At 39.3% G+C, this 20872-nt stretch overlaps 1 protein-coding gene across 1 annotated transcript in view; it reads right to left on the bottom strand.

The window, feature by feature from the left end:
- Positions 1–20872, bottom strand: part of GRIP1 (glutamate receptor interacting protein 1) — a gene marked incomplete at both ends in the record, with an annotated part of 221262 nt that overhangs the window by 26900 nt on the left and 173490 nt on the right. The window contains 6 exons of the mRNA XM_082280305.1: positions 6163–6243; positions 7278–7423; positions 8756–8942; positions 13990–14145; positions 14852–15007; positions 19354–19523. Of these exons, the coding sequence (XP_082136431.1) occupies positions 6163–6243; positions 7278–7423; positions 8756–8942; positions 13990–14145; positions 14852–15007; positions 19354–19523 (896 nt within the window). The remainder of the gene's footprint in view (positions 1–6162; positions 6244–7277; positions 7424–8755; positions 8943–13989; positions 14146–14851; positions 15008–19353; positions 19524–20872) is intronic.

The raw sequence follows: 20872 nt of genomic DNA, 5'->3' as shown, positions 1-20872 counted from the left end.
TAAAACATTGCCGTGTGGTATAAGGCTCTCAGCTCTCCTGAAAGCACTGATCAGTTTGGCACATTTAGGGTTCTTCAGCTGTCCCACATAATTTCTGCTCTGTGTACTGAGCCCTCAGCATTCTTTCATAGAAGGTACTTTTCCATTCGGCTCCCACACCTGAACTGACAATCACCCAAAAAACTGCCCATACTGGAGGATCACCTACAAAATCCTGATGTCAGTTATTTTTGCAGCTCATGAATCTTTTCTTTGACGCAAAATGACAGATCTTCACCTACAGCAACCACATGGTAAATTAATAATGACATTTCCAACACAATACGCTAACAGGTCTTGTTAACCTTAGTTGCCCTGGCTGAGACAGCCTTTGAATGTCCAAAGGAACTATTCAAGAATTGCTAAATAGCCATATTTCAAATGCAATGTCTTGAAAGTCCAGAAGACAGACATACAAGGACTTTCGAGAATTTTTAGAAATTTGTCTAAAACAGCATGTTTTCGGGAAATGATTATGTTGCAATTTAGAGAACAGTCATTAACTTTTTGCAAGATACGTAGTTTTCGTAGTTTGTTTCTCATTCTTTCATGTCGTGGGTCAAATATATGACAATTCTATAAATTACCTGAATCCTCTGAATTTGTTTCACCAATTAGTATCTTGTTAAAATTTTAGAGTATCACTTTGGTGATTATTTTTTTTTTAATTCCATGTTTTTACCCTCTTGGTTGCCTTACTCTGAGGTTATATGTTACCCACTGTACATTGTCTGCAGACTAGGGTCTGAATCTTAAAATACTTTTTATTAAACCGCCTTATAAAAATTACCAGAACTTAGGAAAACAGTCCATTATTATTGCAAAAAGAAGAGAGGAAGAGCAAACTGAGGGAAAGAGCACAGCTCAAAATGCAAAGCCACAAAGTACATGAGGATGCAAAGAGTATTGACATGCACACAAAGTTATCACAGTTTCAAGCTGACTAAAGTGTGAACCACCAGTATTTTGTGAGTTCTCCCAGGCTATTATTTGCTCTGGAGAATGAAAGCTTTTTTGTAGGCAACAAACACAGCTCTGTGTGAAATGAATCTCCCCACGCTGAGAAGCAGATACACCACACTTCATTTTGTTATTGTTCAATGCTCATGACATACTTCCTACAAATTATTCAAGTTGTGTTGCAGAGATAAAATAATTTGTTTCCTCCTGAACTTTTGTACCTTTTTGCACATCACCATAGCCTAAAATGGCATCCGAAATACTGGTGGACAGATGCTGTCTCCGGCAAGAAGCTTGAATACTATTATCCTGATTTTACAGATAAGGAAAGGAAACATAGGAACATTTAGTTCAAAGTATGACAGTTTTCAGTGAGCAATTTGAGATATCCATGTCTTTATATCTCACAATAGTTTGTAGAATATAACAGCTTCTCTGTCTGAAACACAACTACTGGCATTTTCAGCAACAGCTGCAGATGAGCAGCATTTCTGTGAGTGCAACTCCACGATCTCAATGTTTCTGCATAAAATCAAGCAGCCACCTGTGGAAGATCTCCACCCCCCACTCCCATAAGGACTTGTCTCAGCATAACTCTTTTGCAGAGAAAAGAAAAACCACTCTAATTTCCCCAGGGTAGCATTAAACCACCTTGACCATGAGAACGCCTCCTTTGTCTTTCTGCAATCCTCCATTTCATTCATTATGCAGCCTCCATCCCCTTTGTTACACACCACTGTTTCATCTCTCCCCAGAGAGCAGAGAAACAAGACTTCCAGTGGGAAAGCAGTATTTGACCAGTTAATATATCCTCATCAATTAATGCAAGCTTGAAGTGACACTCTACAGCTTCAAGTCTCCATTTCAGAATTATTTCTGGTTTTAAGAGGCAGTTAAAAACAAAGCACCTTACCACTCACCCATGTCCAGCCTTCTTGCTCAAGTCCCAGCTGCCCCTAATCCTGACCACAGCTCAGTCTCTCCCCTCATCTGCTGTCTCCCTGTTACAGCTTTCCACTCGTTTTCTCTCCTTGTCCCATTCTGCTTGTCCAATGAAGATCTCAACTTTTCTCCTCCCTGTTCCAGCTGTTCTAGTCTATCTAATGTTCAGCTTTTGTAGAGACCTTAGAGTCTGTACAAATAACTACAAGTGGATTGAAGACTGCACAAAGTTGTACAGGTACTAAATTCAGGGTTGCAGCTAAACAGCCGCTCTTAAGCGTTTGTTCTCTCTCTTTAAATTACTCTGTGATCCTAGGTCTCCATCCCAGGTCTCTACTCTGCTTCTACTACACTTCCCTGGACACTTGAAAGCAAGTTCAATTAAGTTTTGTCAGTTTTATGTATTATCTGTTCAATTACGTTTAAAAAACTCCTCAAACAATGCTCCTTTCTTATTTCACTGCTAACTCAAACAAAAACCTCCCACACACTGACTTCAACAGATTTTGAGGTGGACATTTCCCCTACCACCCAGACAAAACTCACTACTCTCAGCCTGGCTTCAAACTCCGGCATTTGATCAAGCTCTGAACAAACTGAACAAGCAAAGGAAAATGCTCATGTGATGGAAAAACACTTTTTACACAAAGTCAGTCCATTTATCCACAATGTTGGTTTACAGCTACTAGATATTTTAAGAATAGTATGATTATTAAATACATGGAAGAGCTTTTTAAAATTACACTGATGCAGCTCCTTTGTTCCTTAAGTATTTGTTCATGTGGAGCAGCTGAGAAATCTGTTGATATTTTTCTGTCTTGAAAAGAATTACTTGTAGAGCTTTCCAGGTGAAATCCCAAAATATACAGAAGCATGCTTTAGAAAATAAATTCTCATAGCCAATGATAAATATCTGTAGATATTTACAAAGCTTGTTTCTGATGAAATACAAAAACAATAAAGCAGACTACAGTATAGCTGCTAGTCAAAGTGACTCAGAGAAACTGATAGTTTGGGTGAGATTCTGATATTCTTACCAGCTTTACAGCTTCTTATTCCTTGAGTAGTCCCATTAGCTTCAGAGGGATTATTTAGGAAGCAAGGTGCTGCAGTTCATTACCAGTAAGGATATCAGAATCTTACATAAGAAAGAAAAAAAGAAAAGGAAAGGAAAAAAAAAAGCTGTTAACTACAATTACCAGAATCCACTAGTAAGTCATTTTATTGGACATCATTTGATGAGTATAAGAAAAAAAATAATTAGTCTATGATAAAGTAGCCAGTTGCCTCAAAAACCTTTGAAAAAGGTTTTTGTCTTAAAAAACCAAAAAATCTATATTCATTACACGGTCTAAAGTCGATGTCACTGGCAAATAAATTGAAACAGCTTTGAGCACTACTAGCCTGACTTGAGAGTCATCCCTCTTCTAGGGAATGATTCTGTTATAAAAGCATAATCACATGCACAGGAACACTCCTGTGCTTTATTTGGATGATGTAATTTTAAGAACTGAGACCTTCTATTTGCTCTAATCATGTAAGTGGGTGTGAAACTAGTAATATCTGAAGCATTAAATATATAGTCATGTGTATTTGCAAAATATGAAATAAGGTCTTTGTTGAGTGTACGTCTCTGTCATTGGGAAAATTAGGCAGATATTGCAGAGGCAAGGGAAGAATGATATGACTCCAGTGTGTGTATGAATGCAGCAATGGGCAAGAGCAGTATACTGGGAGGTAACTGACATGACCTATCCAAAACTCAGAGCCCTGGATTAACATTAACAATGATGCTCACGAAACTTTCTTCTGTCCTGCTTTTAAGGGGTTTTGCTATCTAAGGGGATTTTAAATTTTTTTCTGTTACTTTTCTCTTGCATTAATAAATCTGAAACTAAGGAAAGTCCCTTCTCCTATTACAATTCTTGTTTTTCAAAGACCATGAATTAGCTTAGTTGTCTTTAGTGCTGTGTGTCACCTCAGACTTGCCTTCAATAAAGCTCCTGGTTGTAACCCCATGCAAGCCCACTTGGTGTTCATTACCAAGGAAAACAATTCAAAGAAAGATAAATAAATTCCTCTTCTAGGATGCCTGACTCTAGCTGACCTAGAACTGCTGGACTTAAAAACAGACATATATTCATGTGCCAGGTGAGGTTACATCTCCCGTCTGACAAAAAATGTCTGTCTTGTCTGTCAGGTTAGGTAATTTCCTGACTTTATCATACAAATCCCAAACTAAATGGGGGATATGGAAAGTAAGAAAGGTGTTTCTCTGTAATGTTTTAATAGGACTTTCTCATTCACCATTAACTCCACTAACTTGAGAAGGAAGAGGATGAAACAGATCTCTAGCATTTTTACGAGATCAAGCTCCACAAGCGAACAAACCTGATCACCTCCACCCCCCTCCCGGATCAAGACATACCAACTCTGCCAAATTTACCTTAGTATTTGTTTCTTAAAAGAAATCATAGAGCCTTCTGAAAATATCAGTAATAAATGGCACGCTAATGTGCTAAAGGGCCTTGACAGAAATTTGACAAAATGAATATAAAATGCTTATAGTCTTCAAATCATACTGCCTTATTTAGGAGTTAATTAGGTAAAACAGAACAAAACACTGAAAAGCAAGCACAAAATGCAGCAATTCAAGACTTTTACCAAGCAAATTTACAAACTTTCAGTTATTAATATAAACCCTTTAAAACCATGTAAATAATTAATCCTACATAAATTTCATATGTATTAAATACTGTTAATGATTATTATATATAACAGATAATTTCATTTAAATATTTAAGATACTCATTCAGAAGAGCAGAGCTAAGACTAACCACATGTTACTCAGATTATATAAAGCACTCATTTTATAAAGCACTGATTTTTGGAATTAAATTCCAAATCAGTAAGGCATGCAAAATTTGGAAGAGGAGTGCTAAATACTGAATTCCAAGACCATTAGCTTTCCATTAAAAGTTTATTCCTATAGATGAAAAAAAGTGGATGTCTGCATTCCAAAAAACAACACAAATCAAATTACTAGGAAGACCCTATTTTTTCGATAACCTTGTAAATCATTACCAGTCCTAAGAATAACATTTAAACAGAACAGCCTCACTCCAGGTTTTCTCATTTCTCAGTATTTTCATTTGCACAAATACATGTAGACCTATGATTTTGCTTCAAGCATCACATCACATCTCACAGAGTCTAACAGTTACTCATTCATTTGCAACACAAGCAAACAGGCCTGCAGTGTCCCTCATTTGCTCCTCAGGTGTAATCCTTAGCACTGAGTTCCCTGCTGTACTTTTGATTAACCATATTCCATTGTGCTGGTAAAAGCTTCGAGAATACAGGTCAAAGCACAATCTTCCCCCAAGGCACATGAATAACTCCAAAGAAAGACTAATAGCCTAAGAAAGGCCACAGCCATAAACGAATGTTAATTGCCATGACACCAGATTCTGCAGTGTCAAGCCCATTAACTTTGATATGGATTGTTTTTCCTTCTGTCAAGGGCTGAGCTCAGTATGCTGGAGTTTACCTGGTCAAAATCCAGTTCTAACACATTGTTTTACTGTCTCCTCACAAAATAAATATAGAAACATTTTAATTTCAAACCACAGCAACAAATACTTATTGAGAAACAGACTGATGCAGACCCTTGTGATGTTCTTTAGCGATCCCTGGAATCCCTAATGAAAGGAGATTTTGCTGTGACCCACACATTCAGGACTGCCCACTAGTTCTAGAGACTGATTATGTATCTTCAGTCCCTGGGTTCTGAAGCAGAAAATAACCCTACATATGTGGATCCTCGTGGCCGTGAGACCCCTGTGTTCAGTGGGGTTCTGTTCAAGAGCCTGTGAGAGACCATGACAGGCTCTCCTTTAAGCTATGGAAATACTTTTGCACGGACCTAATTCTGCTGACTTTTTTTTTTTTAAATAAATAATTTTAATAGGAGTTAAATATGTACTGTGCATGAAGGAGTAAGTCAAACATTAGATTTGGCAAACTTCTGGCTTTGTTAACTACTTGAAGGGGAGTATAAATATGTTACAGAATGGTGTTTCAAAAGAGAAAAAGCAGTAAAAGAAGCTGGAAAAAGGAAAAAGAAGTTTATACCAAAAGAAACATGACTCTGTAGCTACAAGATTACTTTCTGCAGATTATCCCATAAACGTGGTCTGAAAAAAAAGCACTTTTACTTACAACTTATGGTGATGCCAAGTTCCACATTATGCTTCTTTGGTAGTTTCACATGAAATGTTCCACTGCTTGGTATAACTGATTCTATAAAAAAATATTTTAAATGTTAGATAATTTTTAAGGCACAGCAATTCCATGAGCATGGAACTACATATGTAAGCTGATGAAATCACATCAGAGTCACAAGGCACTGATGAAACATGGATGCTAAACGAAGGAGGTAGGACCCACGAAGTACGATTTATAACTCTACTGGTAATTTCACAGTAACTCAGTTTTTCTGAAGGTTTAACTGAATTTGTGGAGATTGCATGGGCCAGCAGGCAGCTGACACTGCAGGTTTTTAGCTCGTATGCAAGTTCTGTGAGCACATGTGAAAATTTTACTGCTGGCAGACAGCTTTTAATTAGAAGGACAGGAGATTGAGTCGTAAAGATTTCCAACCTGTGTTGCTGCAGGACTAACACTTATTTTTAACTGTCCACTAAGGTAACTGCCACGGTTTTAACATCTAGTGGGAAAAAAAGGAATCCAGTGGGGAAGTGCACACATGTAATGTGTACTTGTTTGATATACGCAGTTTGTGACTTCATGGGTATATCCTGTATGCTTAAACACATTGCAGAATAAAGGAATGCCATTAGTAATAATACTCATCAGCAAAATTAACAATGATTCTTCTGGCCTTTATTAATTCAGTTTCTATTATTTTATTTAGAAATACTGTAAGTGAAACACCTGAGAGTTTTTTGCTTATCCACCCTTTTTAATACTTTTCTGTCTTGCAAAGCATTTCATTATTTGGCCTGTAGAAGATTTATCTCTGCTTAGCAGAACATTTCCATCTCAGGGCAGAAAAATGTCGGAAATAACTCAGAGGAGAGACAGTCACCAGATCTTACTACAGGACCTTTCATTTCTATTTGCTTTCTGAAGTACACTGCAGGGCTGTGTGAAATGAGAAAGCTGTAAAAAAACACGTTTCAAATAAGTCACTTGAAAACGGAATGGTGCAGATGTGAGAAGAAAGCCTCTACCTCAGATGCCTCACACTTGCAATGTACTTGGGATTTATTCCTTCATTTTTCTTGCAAGACAGAATAACAGGACATTCATACCTGCAACATCAAATTCTATTTCCAAAGTGACCTTGTTGGTGATAGAGGAGTCTCTGAGCAGTTGATTGGCCTCATCAAATGTGCTGTCTTCTGTTGGGATACCATTTATTGACACTATTCTGTCTCCTATTTGCAGCACTCCACACCTTGGTACAAAATGATACAAAACAATCATCAGATGTGCATGTTACCAGAACCAGCAATATCGTAGAATCACAGAATCATCTAGGTTGGGAAAATCCTTTAAGATCACTGAGCCCTACCAATAAACCCAGCACTGCCAAGTCCACCTTTTCTGTGTGGAATTGCCATATTTACATGTCTTTTAAATACCTCCAGGGATTATGTCTGAACTACTTCCCTAGGCAATCTGTTCCAGTGCTTGACAACCTTTTTCAGTGAAGAAATGTTTCCTAATATCCAATCTAAACCTCCCCAGGAAAACTGAGGCCATTTCCTCTTGTCCCGTTGCGTTTTATCTGGGAGACCAATCCCCTGGCTACATCCTCCTTTCAGACAGCTGTGAGGAGCTGTAAGGTTCTCCCTGAGCCTCCTTTTCTCCAGATTACACACCCCTGGCTTCCTCAGGTGCTCCTTGTTAGACTTGTGCTCCAGACCCTTCACCAGCTCCATTGCCTTTCTCTGGACACACTCCAGCCTCTAATGTCTTTCATATAATGAGGGGCCCAGAACTGAACACAGGACTTGAGGTGCAGCCTCACTGATGCCAAGCACTGGGACACAATCTCTTCCCTGGTCCTGCTGGCCACACAGTTTCTGATACAAGCCATCTGATTAAACACATTCAACCTAACCCTAAAGGGTAGTTGTAGCATAGCAGCTCAACACTCTTCTAGGCACAGAAGTTGCTGCCCCTTTGCACCACAACACTATCAAGCACTCCCAGTACGGGTCATGCTCCCTAGGTGGTGGGACCTAGGGGTCTTCCTGCTTCCACCCCCCCCTACAGACATCATCTTTGCCTCTGACCCTGGGTTGCAGGTGAAATGGCAGCTGGTACTTGTCTGTGCAACTACTATCATACTCATGACATGATTAAATACATATATAAGCATAAAAATGCAATTTAAATAATTAGTAAGTCGAAATTGTGGTATTCGCTAAGATTTGATTCTGTACCAAAACTGAACAGAGCTGGATATAACTTTCCCCCCGGCACGCTCAATTATCACTATTTTGACTTCAAAAATGTTTCTGATTGGGTTTTTTTTTTTCCCTTTGCATGAATATAGCTTCCAGTCTCCTTCTGGAGGACTCTGTATGGTAAGAACCCTGGTGCTTGTCATTTCATAGCTGATCAAGTGCATGAAACACCACTGCAAACAGAAAGTATATTCCTTGCCCCACTCCACTGAGCAAGGCCTTGCAATTCGCCACAAACTGGAAGAAAGCAACAAGCACAAAGTACCCGAGGAACACTCCCCAGACGTATTTATAAGTCAATTAAAGTGCCTCACCTTTCTGCCGGACTGTCAGCCTCAATGTAGGAAATGAGAGGTGGAGAAGACAAGGTCTCGGTAGCGAACACGCTACCCTGGAGCTGTATCCCAAACCCTACTATGGGGTCTGCTGTCAGCACTACTTCTGTGGTTTCTGTGTGCACGACCTGCCCAGCCAAACCAACAGTGCTAGAGGCTAAAGACACTATAAAACAGAGCAGACCAGGAGGAAAGACATTCATATGCAGCAGAAATACCATTATTTTTGAGAAAATTGATCTGTACAATAATTCTAGTCAATGAAACATCTCTTTTAAAGTCAACTTAGGCTAAAGTTTATAAATTATGTATAAACAGTTATGACGTATAAGATAACAGAAACCATCTGGTTGTATGTTAAAATGCAAAGAGATAGTTCTTGTACTGAATAAAATAAACATGTCTGATATCCCCACTCCAAAAATCTCAGGACATTCTTGAATTCTGTTTGCATTAGGTTTGAGGCATAGATGAGCAGAACTTTTAACAGGAATTGGAGGCACAAGCCCAGCTGTTATTCAGGCAGATTCCTCTTTTGAACATCTCACAGCAATGCATTGCTAGCAACAAAGCACATGGACCAGGCTTGCTTGCATGAAGTAAGGATGCCTTCTTCTTGTGCATGTTTACTGTAAGTCAGCAATTTGTTAGGCTAACTGGGCAGTGTAAGGAAGTTGAACAAACCACTCTGTTTTAGCAACCAGTATATCTCAAGAGATCGTGAGAAAAAAAAGTTCTGTGGGGTCTCTCAAAGCCACTGGGGGACCCTTCTGTGAGAAACTCAGGCAGCTACTTCTGTTTTCCTGCTTCACTCACACTTTTTCTGAAAGGCTGCAGTACAGAACAAATCAAGACAAAAACAACACTGAGATTCAGTGCAATTACCTATGAAAGGAGGAGACTGAACCTTTGCTTCCTTGATCTCTGTCTAAACTTATATTGCATCACTGTTTGAATTCCCCCAGTGACAAACTATTGCCTTTCATTATGTCATACACAAAAAGCCAGAGTTTTTCAATTCCTGTTCAGTAATGATAATCCCTCCAGTGCCAAGGATTTGGAATGGTTTTCTGTTATCAACCTATGTCATTACCCCTCCATCTCTAATTTCCTTCAAAACCCATTTCTGCCTGCAGCAGCCACTAAGAATTAGATAAAATTTCATGGCTTATCTGAGGGATTGTTTACCTGTGCATTTTTTTTTCTCTTAGATGTGGGAAAAAAAAATTTGACATTATAGATATTATTAGCAGAACTGTACAAAGATGTCGGAGGTTATATAAGTATTTCCCCACACTTTGGGGCTGCAAGCATTAGACTTTCGGTCTGTATCAGTTAGTACAAATCTGCTTGGGTTGACAATGACAGTTCTTTGCAAAATTTTTACTTGTCAAAACCTCACAACTTTCTGTTTTCTCCCAGCAAAGCTCCTTTCCACTCTGAAACCATCTTTTCAAAATTACTGTGAATTCTTCCTCATATCTTGTTTTAAGTTTCCTTTGTAAGAATTGTGCATTATTTCAGATACTCAATAGCTTCCTTCTTACTGTTTTCTTTATCTGCACTCAATAAGACATGCTTATACACAAATGCAAATACTAAAAATCTGTTCTTAGAAACTTCCATCGGCTTTAGCACTTAGTGCATGTGAGAAATAGATTTCTCCAGCCCTCACTGCTGCAAAGGCTAAAATATAACTAAACCAAATAAATTAATGTAATACCTAACACACCTTCTAGTAACATCTAAATTTAGGGCTTCCAATCTCAGAAAAGTTCCATTTTCCTTTTCCTAAAGGTCATATAACAATTACTTGTTAACTTCATCTCTGTTTCTCATCTCTTATGTCTCTATTCCCTCCATGCCACAGGTGTCTAGCTGACTCTGTAATTTTCTTACTCTTTTTATAATGTCCTACCAGGAACTTAAATGTCTCATAAAATTTATTTTACTTTTAGGACAGTTAAAGTTTTAATTCACATTGGGAAATTAAGTAACTATCTGTGGGATTTAAAACTCACTCTGGTAAACATTTTGATGATGTCAACACTTAAGTGTGACAATTAGGAACTGTTTCCACTCCCAAAGAAAATGAAAGAGAAACAGGAACAAAAACCCCAAAAAACCCAGATATGAAAACATCCTTTCCTAATCATGTAACAACAGCTATCTCCTAGACTGTAGAAAATGTCACAGGTACCCAAACCCATGACTTAGGGCATGTTGGGGTTTGCAACTCAAGAGTAACTGTAGCAAGAAACACTGAAATTTTTTTGGCTTCTTGATGGATTAGAAGTTTTACAGGCCAGGAAGCAGTGCCGTTGATTTTAAAAGGGGATATAGATGTGTTTGCAGTTCCAGTGAATACTGGTTGCTATTGCTATGGGTACATTCTGGCATACTTGTATAGTTCTCATCTAACTCTTAGCAACATTCCTGGGAGCTGGTTTGCTATATGCTCTGCAGTTATGTAAATAATGAATTTGAAAATTATGTACTCGTTACTTTTATGCCTGCAGTTATACGAGAAGCACAGCAAGATGTGTTTCAAGGTGCATATGTGGATTATTATGCCTCCAGTCTCCCACTCTGACCCATAAGAAACTGAAAAATGTTCACAATTCCTCCTGTTAGCTGTTGAGAAAAGAGCACCCATGCATGTCTAACACCCTTTCCAATCTCTACCAGATATGCAACCCTAGTAGTGTCAATTGGTATAAATTATATCTCGCTTCCAACTACTAATAGGGACCTATTAAAAAATACTTCAGGATTTAGCCTTAATGAAATAATAATCTAAGTGTTTCCACAATGAATCCCAAACTTTGTAAACAAACAAACAAGCAGAGGAAGAATAAAAACTGAAAACAAGTGGTGTAAAAAAAGCACGTGGCAGCAGGGCATGCCCTCAATTTTTACAGCCATGTGTTTAGAAAGATCTGTATAACTAATGCAATGATTCTTAAATCATGGCCATAAAAATCTTGTAACCCCTTGTGCCATCACACTTCATGAATTATGCCACGATCACATTATGTTATGCAAGTATTCTTAAATAAATGGCAATGTAAGCTTTAAAGCAACCTACATATTCTTATTCCCAAGTGTCATTTTAAAAGATTTATTAAAATTTACCTTAATAAAACCCTCAAATTATCCAACTGGATCAAAGAAAAAAAAAATTCCACTAAAATTAAGAATGTGTTACTCCTTTTCCATGAAAAGCACAGCAGTCAATCTACCTGGTTCTCATGAGCCTCCCACAAAGAGAGAGGGGCAAGGTTTTCCAAGTCTTGTTGATGAATAGTGGAAAGGTACAGGACTGGATATTCTCTATCCTGGTCCCTCGTAGCACATTCAGAGTAGTGTGGGTCCCTTAAATTGGCTGTCACTGCTGTCACAAGCATGGGTATAACTCTACTAACAGAGAAAGGAAGTCTGCACAGGCTGACAAGCAAACTCACAAAAAGAGCAAACAAGTCTGTCTGGCCAGCCAACTCCTCCAAAGGCAGTTCTGGTTCAGGGTTGTTGATGTAGTCACTGGTTGCAGGGAGGCACTGACCACTAAGTGGTGGGGCCAGTTCCACATATTTCGTAATGCTCTTTATCAAGACCTCACAATGTGAAGGTGTAATGAACTACCGCACAACAGAGCCTCGTCCTAACTTCTCTTATCTAGAGATTTGTTTACTCAGAGCAGCTTGTCATCCCCAGGGCCTTCTGACTTGAAGAATCTTTTAGGTGGGCTACAGTGTTTATGTGACTGTCCCACTTAAATGCCACGTCACTGGCCTTGTTTTGAGTCTTTGCAGGATAACATGGACAAGGATTCCTTGAAGGAAAAATATCTGAAAAATTTAACAATGCAAGTTACAGCTGTGTCCAAGATCCATAACAGGATTAGCTTTCAGGATTTCATCCTCTGTTGAACAAGCTACAATGTAGCACAATTGATGAACTATTTTTTGCATTGATTTTACTATTCAAATCAATTAATACTAGTGTAACACTACTCCTGTTTCTCACGTACAGATAAGAACATGTAAGACCTGGACCTCTACTGATACCATAGCATGACAGACAGTTTCTCCCCGTGACCCAAAAGAATGCATTAGAAGCTAACATGTCCATAGATGAGCTGTGAAAAATGGCTGATCAGATTAAAAATAAAAAATGCACTTACAAGCAAATGTTATGCAAAAATATGTGCTTTACAAAAGAAATAAGAACAAGCAAGCAACAAAAACTGCAAGAAAGCAAAACCTCAGTTCCTCTCTAATGTATTCTCACAATTCCATAGTGATTGCCCTTAGAAGCTGCTGGTTTGCTCTGGTTTTACTATGACCATGGGGAATCTTTAAAACACAGCAGCAGTGCTGTAATGTGCAGCAGCTCAGTTCTTCCAGAGTGGACTTCTGAACCTTGTTATCCAGAGCAAATGATTTACAGAGCAGTTCTCACTTCCCTCCTCTGGAGGAACTGAGCTGCTGTGGGTCACATGAAGATGGACAAGCCAGTAAGAGGTGGCACTTACACGGAGTCTGGGAAAAAATGCACTGACATGGCCACACTCTTTCCAGCCCAGTGAATGCTTAGCAATATGCAAAGTGGAACAGCCTGAATAGATCTACTCCGGACTGGGAAATTACTGACTCACAGGCAATCCATGCTTTGAATCCCAGAGAGTGGTCAAACAAGGCTATTTAGTCTTTGCTGTAACTTGTTGCTCCTCCTCACCAAAATGTCTGTACAGGTTGTGGTGTAGATGTAAACAAGCTTTGCCTTCCCTAATGGGATAGCTGGTTGAGCTTACCAGCAATCTGTTTCTGACTATTCAGCTATGAATTCTATTCCCTAATGGAAACTGGAAGAGTTGAAAAAGTTATTTGAAAATCACTTCAGTAATGGTATAACAAACTCTTCCAGAACTGTCTGAAGAAAACATTCCTTTATATATTTCAGATGAGATAGTTATGCTATCTCATATATATATATGAGATATATATGCTCATATATGTAGCATCTACTCATCTCATTTTAGCATTGGACACATATTTTTACCCTTATGTTTCCCTACATCTAACAGAAATTCTCTCTTCTGCCTAGAATATATGCATATTAATTAAGGTACTGTGTAACTTTTTTGTGTATCTTCCCCCTCCTCCACCCATTAATTCATTGCACATTTTTGAGCAAATGCTGTTACCACCTACAGGAGCTTTTGAAGTCCTTCTTTTTCATCCTCCGCCTCATCATTGTCCCACGTGGGCTGGTGGAGTAGAGGCTGCGAGGTAAGGTCCCCATGTTCAGGGAACTCAGGCTGTAAGCACTCATGGAGGTAGGAGAGAAGGATGAAGACACCAGAGCTGCTGTAAGAAATCAAACACTCGGCATACAGCACTCAGTCTTCCCAGAAGAGTGCGGCACATGCCTGTAACTCATCAATGAATCAAACATTGTATGTAGAGGCTGTGTATGATGCACAGGACTGGTTTGTGCATTTCCAGTAACAAAGACATTAAACCACAGAGGTGACCCTAGGAAAAAGTACAGCCAGCATTTCATGACAACACTTGCTGGAAGCTAACAAAGATAATGTAGGTACAAAAAGTACATCCATAGTATACAGCTTACTTCAAGCAAAGCATGTTAAATTAAATTTTTCAACACACATCCCCGGACTAATGCACATCAATATATCTAGATACACTGATTTTAGAAATGCCTTTTTGTAGTAGGTAATTTCTGACAAAGATTTGTAAGCAATGCTTTGCATTCAAAAATCATGCTTTATATACACTTCTCCAATCCAATGGTCTACTCATACATAGAAGAAGACCTGATTAATTCAGAATTTTCAAGCCTTTTCCTGTCTACAAAGGCTGCTTTATTACAGAAAGAAAAAGGTGTAAAATGTCAGAAATAACCTTGGCATGGCTATGAAAAAGTGTAGCATCCATAAAACTGAAAACGTTTTAGAGCCAGAAATGGGAAAAGTATGAGCGAAAGAAGGGAGGGAGGAAGAGGAAGAAGAGGAGGAGAGAGTATGTCAGCAGAAGAAGGGTGGAACATTACGAAGGCTTTTTTGAGGAGGTGCTTTCTGGAATTTCAAGGCTGGCATCCTGCAATGGTCAGGGTGGTAGGTGTTATAATGGTGGTAGGTGAGGAGGCTGCTGTGGCTGTTGGCACACGAATCCCAGGTAAGTTGCCTGTTGCTTCTTTGAACCTTCACTGCCCACATGAAGGGATGATGGAAAATCAGAAAACAAAAGGACCAGAGAAGAGGTAAAACTAACTGAATTGCACAAACAAAACAAAAAAAAACACAAATCAGAAGTGAAAGAAAATAAACTGAAAATAAAATAAAATTTAAAAATAAAGTAAAATAAAATAAAGTAATAAATAACCTGGTCTTGTCTTCTTATCAGAGGGTGTTAACTTGAGGTGCAGAAATAATATTTTTTCTCAGAAAAAACTCTTCTGATTGGGTTTTTGGTTTTTTGTATTTGTTTTAAAAATGATGACTACTGAATCAATTTCTAATCTCACTCTGGCTTAGGGGCTAAGACTGCAAACTTTATCAGGAAATACTAAGATACTACATATGACCACTAACTGAAGGTTAGTAAGTCTCTTGCATTAATCTATTTTAAAAAGACCAACCAGATACTTTACATGGCATTGCCTAGAATGCAGATGCTTGCTTGTCATTTCAATTTACTGTATTGACATTTTAATTTTGCCACAATCTATTGCTGGCATTATGCTATTCTGTGCAGTAAATGACTTTCCAAGGCCAGCAGCAGGAAAACTCTATCCTGAAACCTCGTTAATGAAGAAAAGAGGTCTTATTGATTAGTAGGATGTGCAATTTTATGTTTTTCCTTGGTTTCTTTTTTTTTAACTTGATCTTCAAAAATGATCCTTCACTGGAGGAAACTTGAGACCGTATTTGATTATTTAGTTGCTGGCTCTATGTATGTAGAATCTGGGATATGCCAAAATTTGAATTTACCAAGAGAATGGGAAGCATTTTAGTTGATGTGTCAAATCTTAAAAGTGACTGAAGTCTCCCTTGATTAAATACAGTATATTCATCATAAAATTCAGCATGTCTGTATCCTTGCTGAATCATAAAGGCACAGTTCAAACTGGGAAGTATTCACTGAATTTGTTGTCTTAAAACACCCATGGGGATTCACCCATACTACAGAATCATGGAATGATTTGGGTTGGAAGGGACCTTAAAGACCATCTTGTTCGAACCCTCCTGCCATGGGAAGGGACACCTTCTACTAGACCAGGTGGCTCAGGGCCCCATCCAACCTGGCCTTGAACACTTCCAGGAATAGGGCAGCCACAACTTGTCTGGGCAACCTGCTCCAGTGCCTCACCACCCTCATAGTGAACAATTTCTTCCAAGTATCTAATCTAAACCTGCCCTTTTCCAGTTTCTATAAAACAGAGTTTGCTGCCTTTGGCCCATGAACTGTATTACCTGTGTCCCTCTGCTACCTGCTACACCTATAATGGCTGCAGACATGTCTGTCCCCTTGCTGGCCTTTAGCAGGAGCACAAAACCTTAAGCATTTAGGTTGCACCTACACCTTGTGTTCGTATCTTACCCCACGAGACAAAATGAGGGGGGGGGAAAGGGTAGCCACATCCAGCACTGTGCCCTGGCAGAAGGAAAGCTGTCCTTTGGTTTCACTTCATATTACATGAGCACTGATCTGCTAATTGCCTGACTGTACTACCCCTTCTGACTCAAAATCGATGCCTATCTCTACAGACTGGATCTAGCATGGAGTACACACTGGGGAAGGGACAGGGAAAGGGGAGCACAGGGGCTCACCCTGTCCCCTGCAGCCTGGTGGGTGGTGGAGACCCTGCAGGCCCTGGAACTGCCTGAGCTGGCCCTGTGTCTTCAGTCAGGCTGCCCTAGAACTGCATCCCTTCCTGAGAACACTCTCTGTGCCCTGGCATGTGCTTGAGTCTAAAGAATTACTTTTTTCCTCCAATATCAGATATCAAAAGTAAGGGAAGGGCGTGATGCCAGTATCAGGCTGTGTCTGCGCCCCTGGGGTTCCTCACCCGCTGGCACCACCACCCTCAGGGACTTCGGAAAATCTCATGTCAGCCAGAAAGTCCCAGAACACCAGAAGCAGCCTGATATGGCCTTATGTGTCTCACAGACTTATCATGTCTTCTCACATGAAACCGTCTCTTCAATTATGTGCACAGACAGAGAGGTTTCTTAACTTTAACTATGGTGTAAAAATTTAAATCTGATAAGAACAATGTGGCCAGGTGAATTTTCATTATTTTCAAGCTGCTGTGAGCCTTGTTTAATTAAAAAGACTGCTTCCAGCAGGAAATTATCCAGTAGTCCTTGAGATTTTTTCTTAATGTTTTATTTTCATGCCAGGAGTAGAGATAAAAATGTCCTACAAAGTGGGAAGGTACACAAATTCAATTTGCTCAGCTTGTAGAAGGATAATCCCAATTCAACAAAAGTTCTGTAAAAGAAAATCCTTTTGTGTGTAACCATAGTAATTTAGTGGTAATTTGAGCTATTCCAACCCCGGGTTGTCTACAGTAAACATAAAACTAATGGGGCGGCCAGAGAAATGAATGTCAGCAGCGCAGTATAAAGGAAAAAAAAATGAAAAAAATCCTATCTTTTATAGAGCTCTTCACTTTATTTTAGGGCTGAAATTTCAGTTGATTTTATATACTGACTTTCCTGCCCATTTAAAATTCTGAACATATTCCCACAAGACCAATAACTGAGCTCAGCAGATGCAGCCCTAATGACTCAGCTTATTCCAGACACACCACAGGAGATTTTCACTCTCTGCAGCCTCTAGGCCATACCACACCTGATGAAAGGTTGTTTCCAAGAGGGTACTTGCTTCCATAAAGCTTGTTATATCTTGAATCGGTCATGATATTGGAGCAGCACCACCTGGTGAGGGGCTGGAAAGGGCTGTAAACATCCTAGTTATTCTGCCTTACTGAAGAAAACAACTTTATTACTTTAGGAATACTTTCCCCCAAAAGATGCTCTTATATATCATCTTTAGCAGATCACCGTGATGTGATTTTTTAACATCCAGTTCTTAACTCTGGCATAGCAAGAGCATTGCTTTTTCTAAGCATCTACACTGGTTACTAGCACATTAACAGCATCAATCTGTTTTAAATGTTGGTTAACAAACCAACTGCTTCAAGTAATATGATCATCTACACAAATCACTGGCCCCAGCATTTGTCTTCCCAAAAGAAAGTCTTCAAAATTCTTTAACCATCCAGAAATTAATTGTATTACATCTTTGCTTCAAAAAAAGAGATCTGTTTGCAATATACTGTCATAACTGAAAAGAATGGAAATACATTGCAAATTTGGCCTCCATCTCATTCTGCTTGTGCAGTATCACCAACTCCTGTTGGCCCTAACTGGCTCAAGTAGAAAAGGGAAAGAGCTGAGTAAAGGGAGAACATATAATTGCAAAGGTTACTTCTTGTTCGCCCTGGTCTAGGAGAAACTAATATCTCCTCTGTCACTAGTTCAGTATTCCCCACTCTGGGAAACTGACTAGGGCATCACTTATCAAGAGACAGCCTGGATCTTGGATGGATGTCCCAGAACATTTACCATCACTCACATTTCAAGACCTCAGAAATCTTGTCTTGGTCTAAAGAAGGCAGAAGCACAGTACCACAGGCTCAGAAAAATGATACCACTGGTTCATGCTGCAACCCACACACCTATTCTTTGTGTATTTGATAACCCTTGTTACTTCTTTGATGCCTATCAGTATGTGGTATGTTAGACTGAATTAATGAATTACTGTGAATTAGCCACTTTCTCAGGATTAGTTAGAAGACAAGACAGGCAGCCTCCATCTTCAAATACTAAGACATTTTATATAAATTTGATTCGAAAATGGAAAGCCATTCTATTCAAGCATGTTGGTATGAAATAAGTATCACAGTGAAAAGGTCTGCAATCTAGGGAACTGTTTCCAAACAGTTTCCATAAGCACTGACAGTGAACCAATGAAGCAATCTCGGAAGTCCTTTAAAAGATGACGGCAGTAAATAATAATGCCATTAACAAGAGAAAATATGGGAGGCGTCTATGTATTTAAGGGGAGAACAGGTCTTATTAATGAAGTGACCGTAACTATCAAGCCAATATGCTGAAAATAAGTTGGCTGTGGTACTACTTCCCCACTCTGAATTTAAGAAGCAATGTAGAAATTAATTTACTGAAGTATCTTGTAGCACCCCCAATGATTGCAACAGTAGAGTCAACAGGTGTCCTTGTGTACATCTGCAAGTTTGTAGAGCTATTTCTTAGTAAAACATTTCCTCTCTGGCCATAGGAATCTCAGAGGGTTCATTAAGACCAAGAAAACACAAAGCTGCTTAGAAATTGCAGAAGCATAACCTGGGGAGCTGAAACAACATTTACAGACGTAACTGCAGCGACAGCTTTGACCACTCAGCATGGGCAGGCGAAGTAAAAGAAAGAAAGAGAAAGAGGTATTTGGTGCTACAGATCCTCTTACCGTGCTCTGGGCCTTTCAGTGCTAGCCGTGTCTGGTGGTGGGGAAGTATCTCCAGTTTGACATTATCCGCTGCATTGGCCAAAAACTGCGTTGCTTCCGCCAGCGTACAGTACTCCATGCTGGTGCCATCAATGGACAGAATATGGTCTCCTACATGTAATGCACCACATCTATATAAAAGGGGGAAAACTTGGTATGATCAGGTATGCTCTTTGCTTGCAAAACGAGTTCTTCTGCCTTCAAACTGGTCATGACAACTATGAACGTGTTCTTTTTTTTCGAGAGACATTTGTGTTTTGTAGGCACTGTCACTGGTCAGACTTTATCTCTATTAATACAAACCTTAAAAACAATTCAGTTAATACAGTATATGCCAAGACATCACTCACAGAACTGCAATGGGGTAGCTGACTCTAAAAATATGTGTGAATGGCAGCAGGATAAAATGACAAGAGCTTAAGGAGACTCGAATAACTTGGTCACATATCCCTCACACAAGCACCCAGTTCATCATTTTTTGAGTTATAGTTCAAACATTTATTAGTACAAAAGCTGTAAATGATGATGAAATTATGCAGTAGTCAAACAAATAATGAAACCAGGGCTAGCATGGTGACTCTAGGAGTGGGGTAGGGAGGGGGCTATCTGCTAAATCTCGCTGCACTCAAGAGACTGGCTACTGGATGAGTTGAGAAATGCAAACACAGCAGTCAGCATCCCGACGTACCAGTCAAGTGGACAGCTCCTTTAATTGGTTACCCCCTGCGAAATGGGAAAGAACAGAGGGAGAAAATTAAAGCATCCTGCACCATTGAACTGGAGAACACCCCTGGATCAATGGCCGTCACTCTCAAAGTTTCTACTGTAGGGAAAAGCCCACACAGGAGCTGTAGACTCACTGCTACAAGTGGGTGCTACCAAAAGCACCGTTGCCAAAGAGGAGCTACAAGGTAGGGTGGCTGGGGACATGCAGGAGGAATTTGCTGCTGAAACGTAATATTTTAAAAAAATTTAGATAGAGATATGTATATAGAAATATACAGTATATGTAAAAACACGCACGCACACACACACACGCACCCCAGGAAAGATCACACAACTCTGTTCCAGAGGTTCAGACCACTGGGGAAAAATATCTATCTATAATTTTAATGGTTTAAATGGTTTTATTTAAAGGTCTAAATGAAGTGGAAATATTACAGTAAAACAATTTAGAAATACAGAAGCCAGTCTTCCTTATACCCCGCTTGTATTCTAAAATATCAGTAAAAGAATCCAGACATAAGGAGTTCCATTTCACTGTGCCACAAGAATGAGTGATATATTCTAAAAGAACACTTCAAGGTTGCAAAGCCTCAAAATTTACTTCCCTTGACAGCTGTTCCATATGGTGGGCTTACTTCAAGAATTCCAGTGGGTTATGGTTTTTTTAAAACGCTAATCTCTGCCACAGCATTACATTTAATAGCCAGAGCAGACCTCTAAACTCCTGTGTTGCACAGTGCAAGCAGCCAGTCAC

The sequence above is a fragment of the Coloeus monedula genome (genome assembly GCF_965178545.1).
Source record: "Coloeus monedula genome assembly, chromosome: 4".
Classification (NCBI taxonomy): Eukaryota; Metazoa; Chordata; class Aves; order Passeriformes; family Corvidae; genus Coloeus; species Coloeus monedula.
This window is presented reverse-complemented; position numbering and strand designations above follow the sequence as displayed.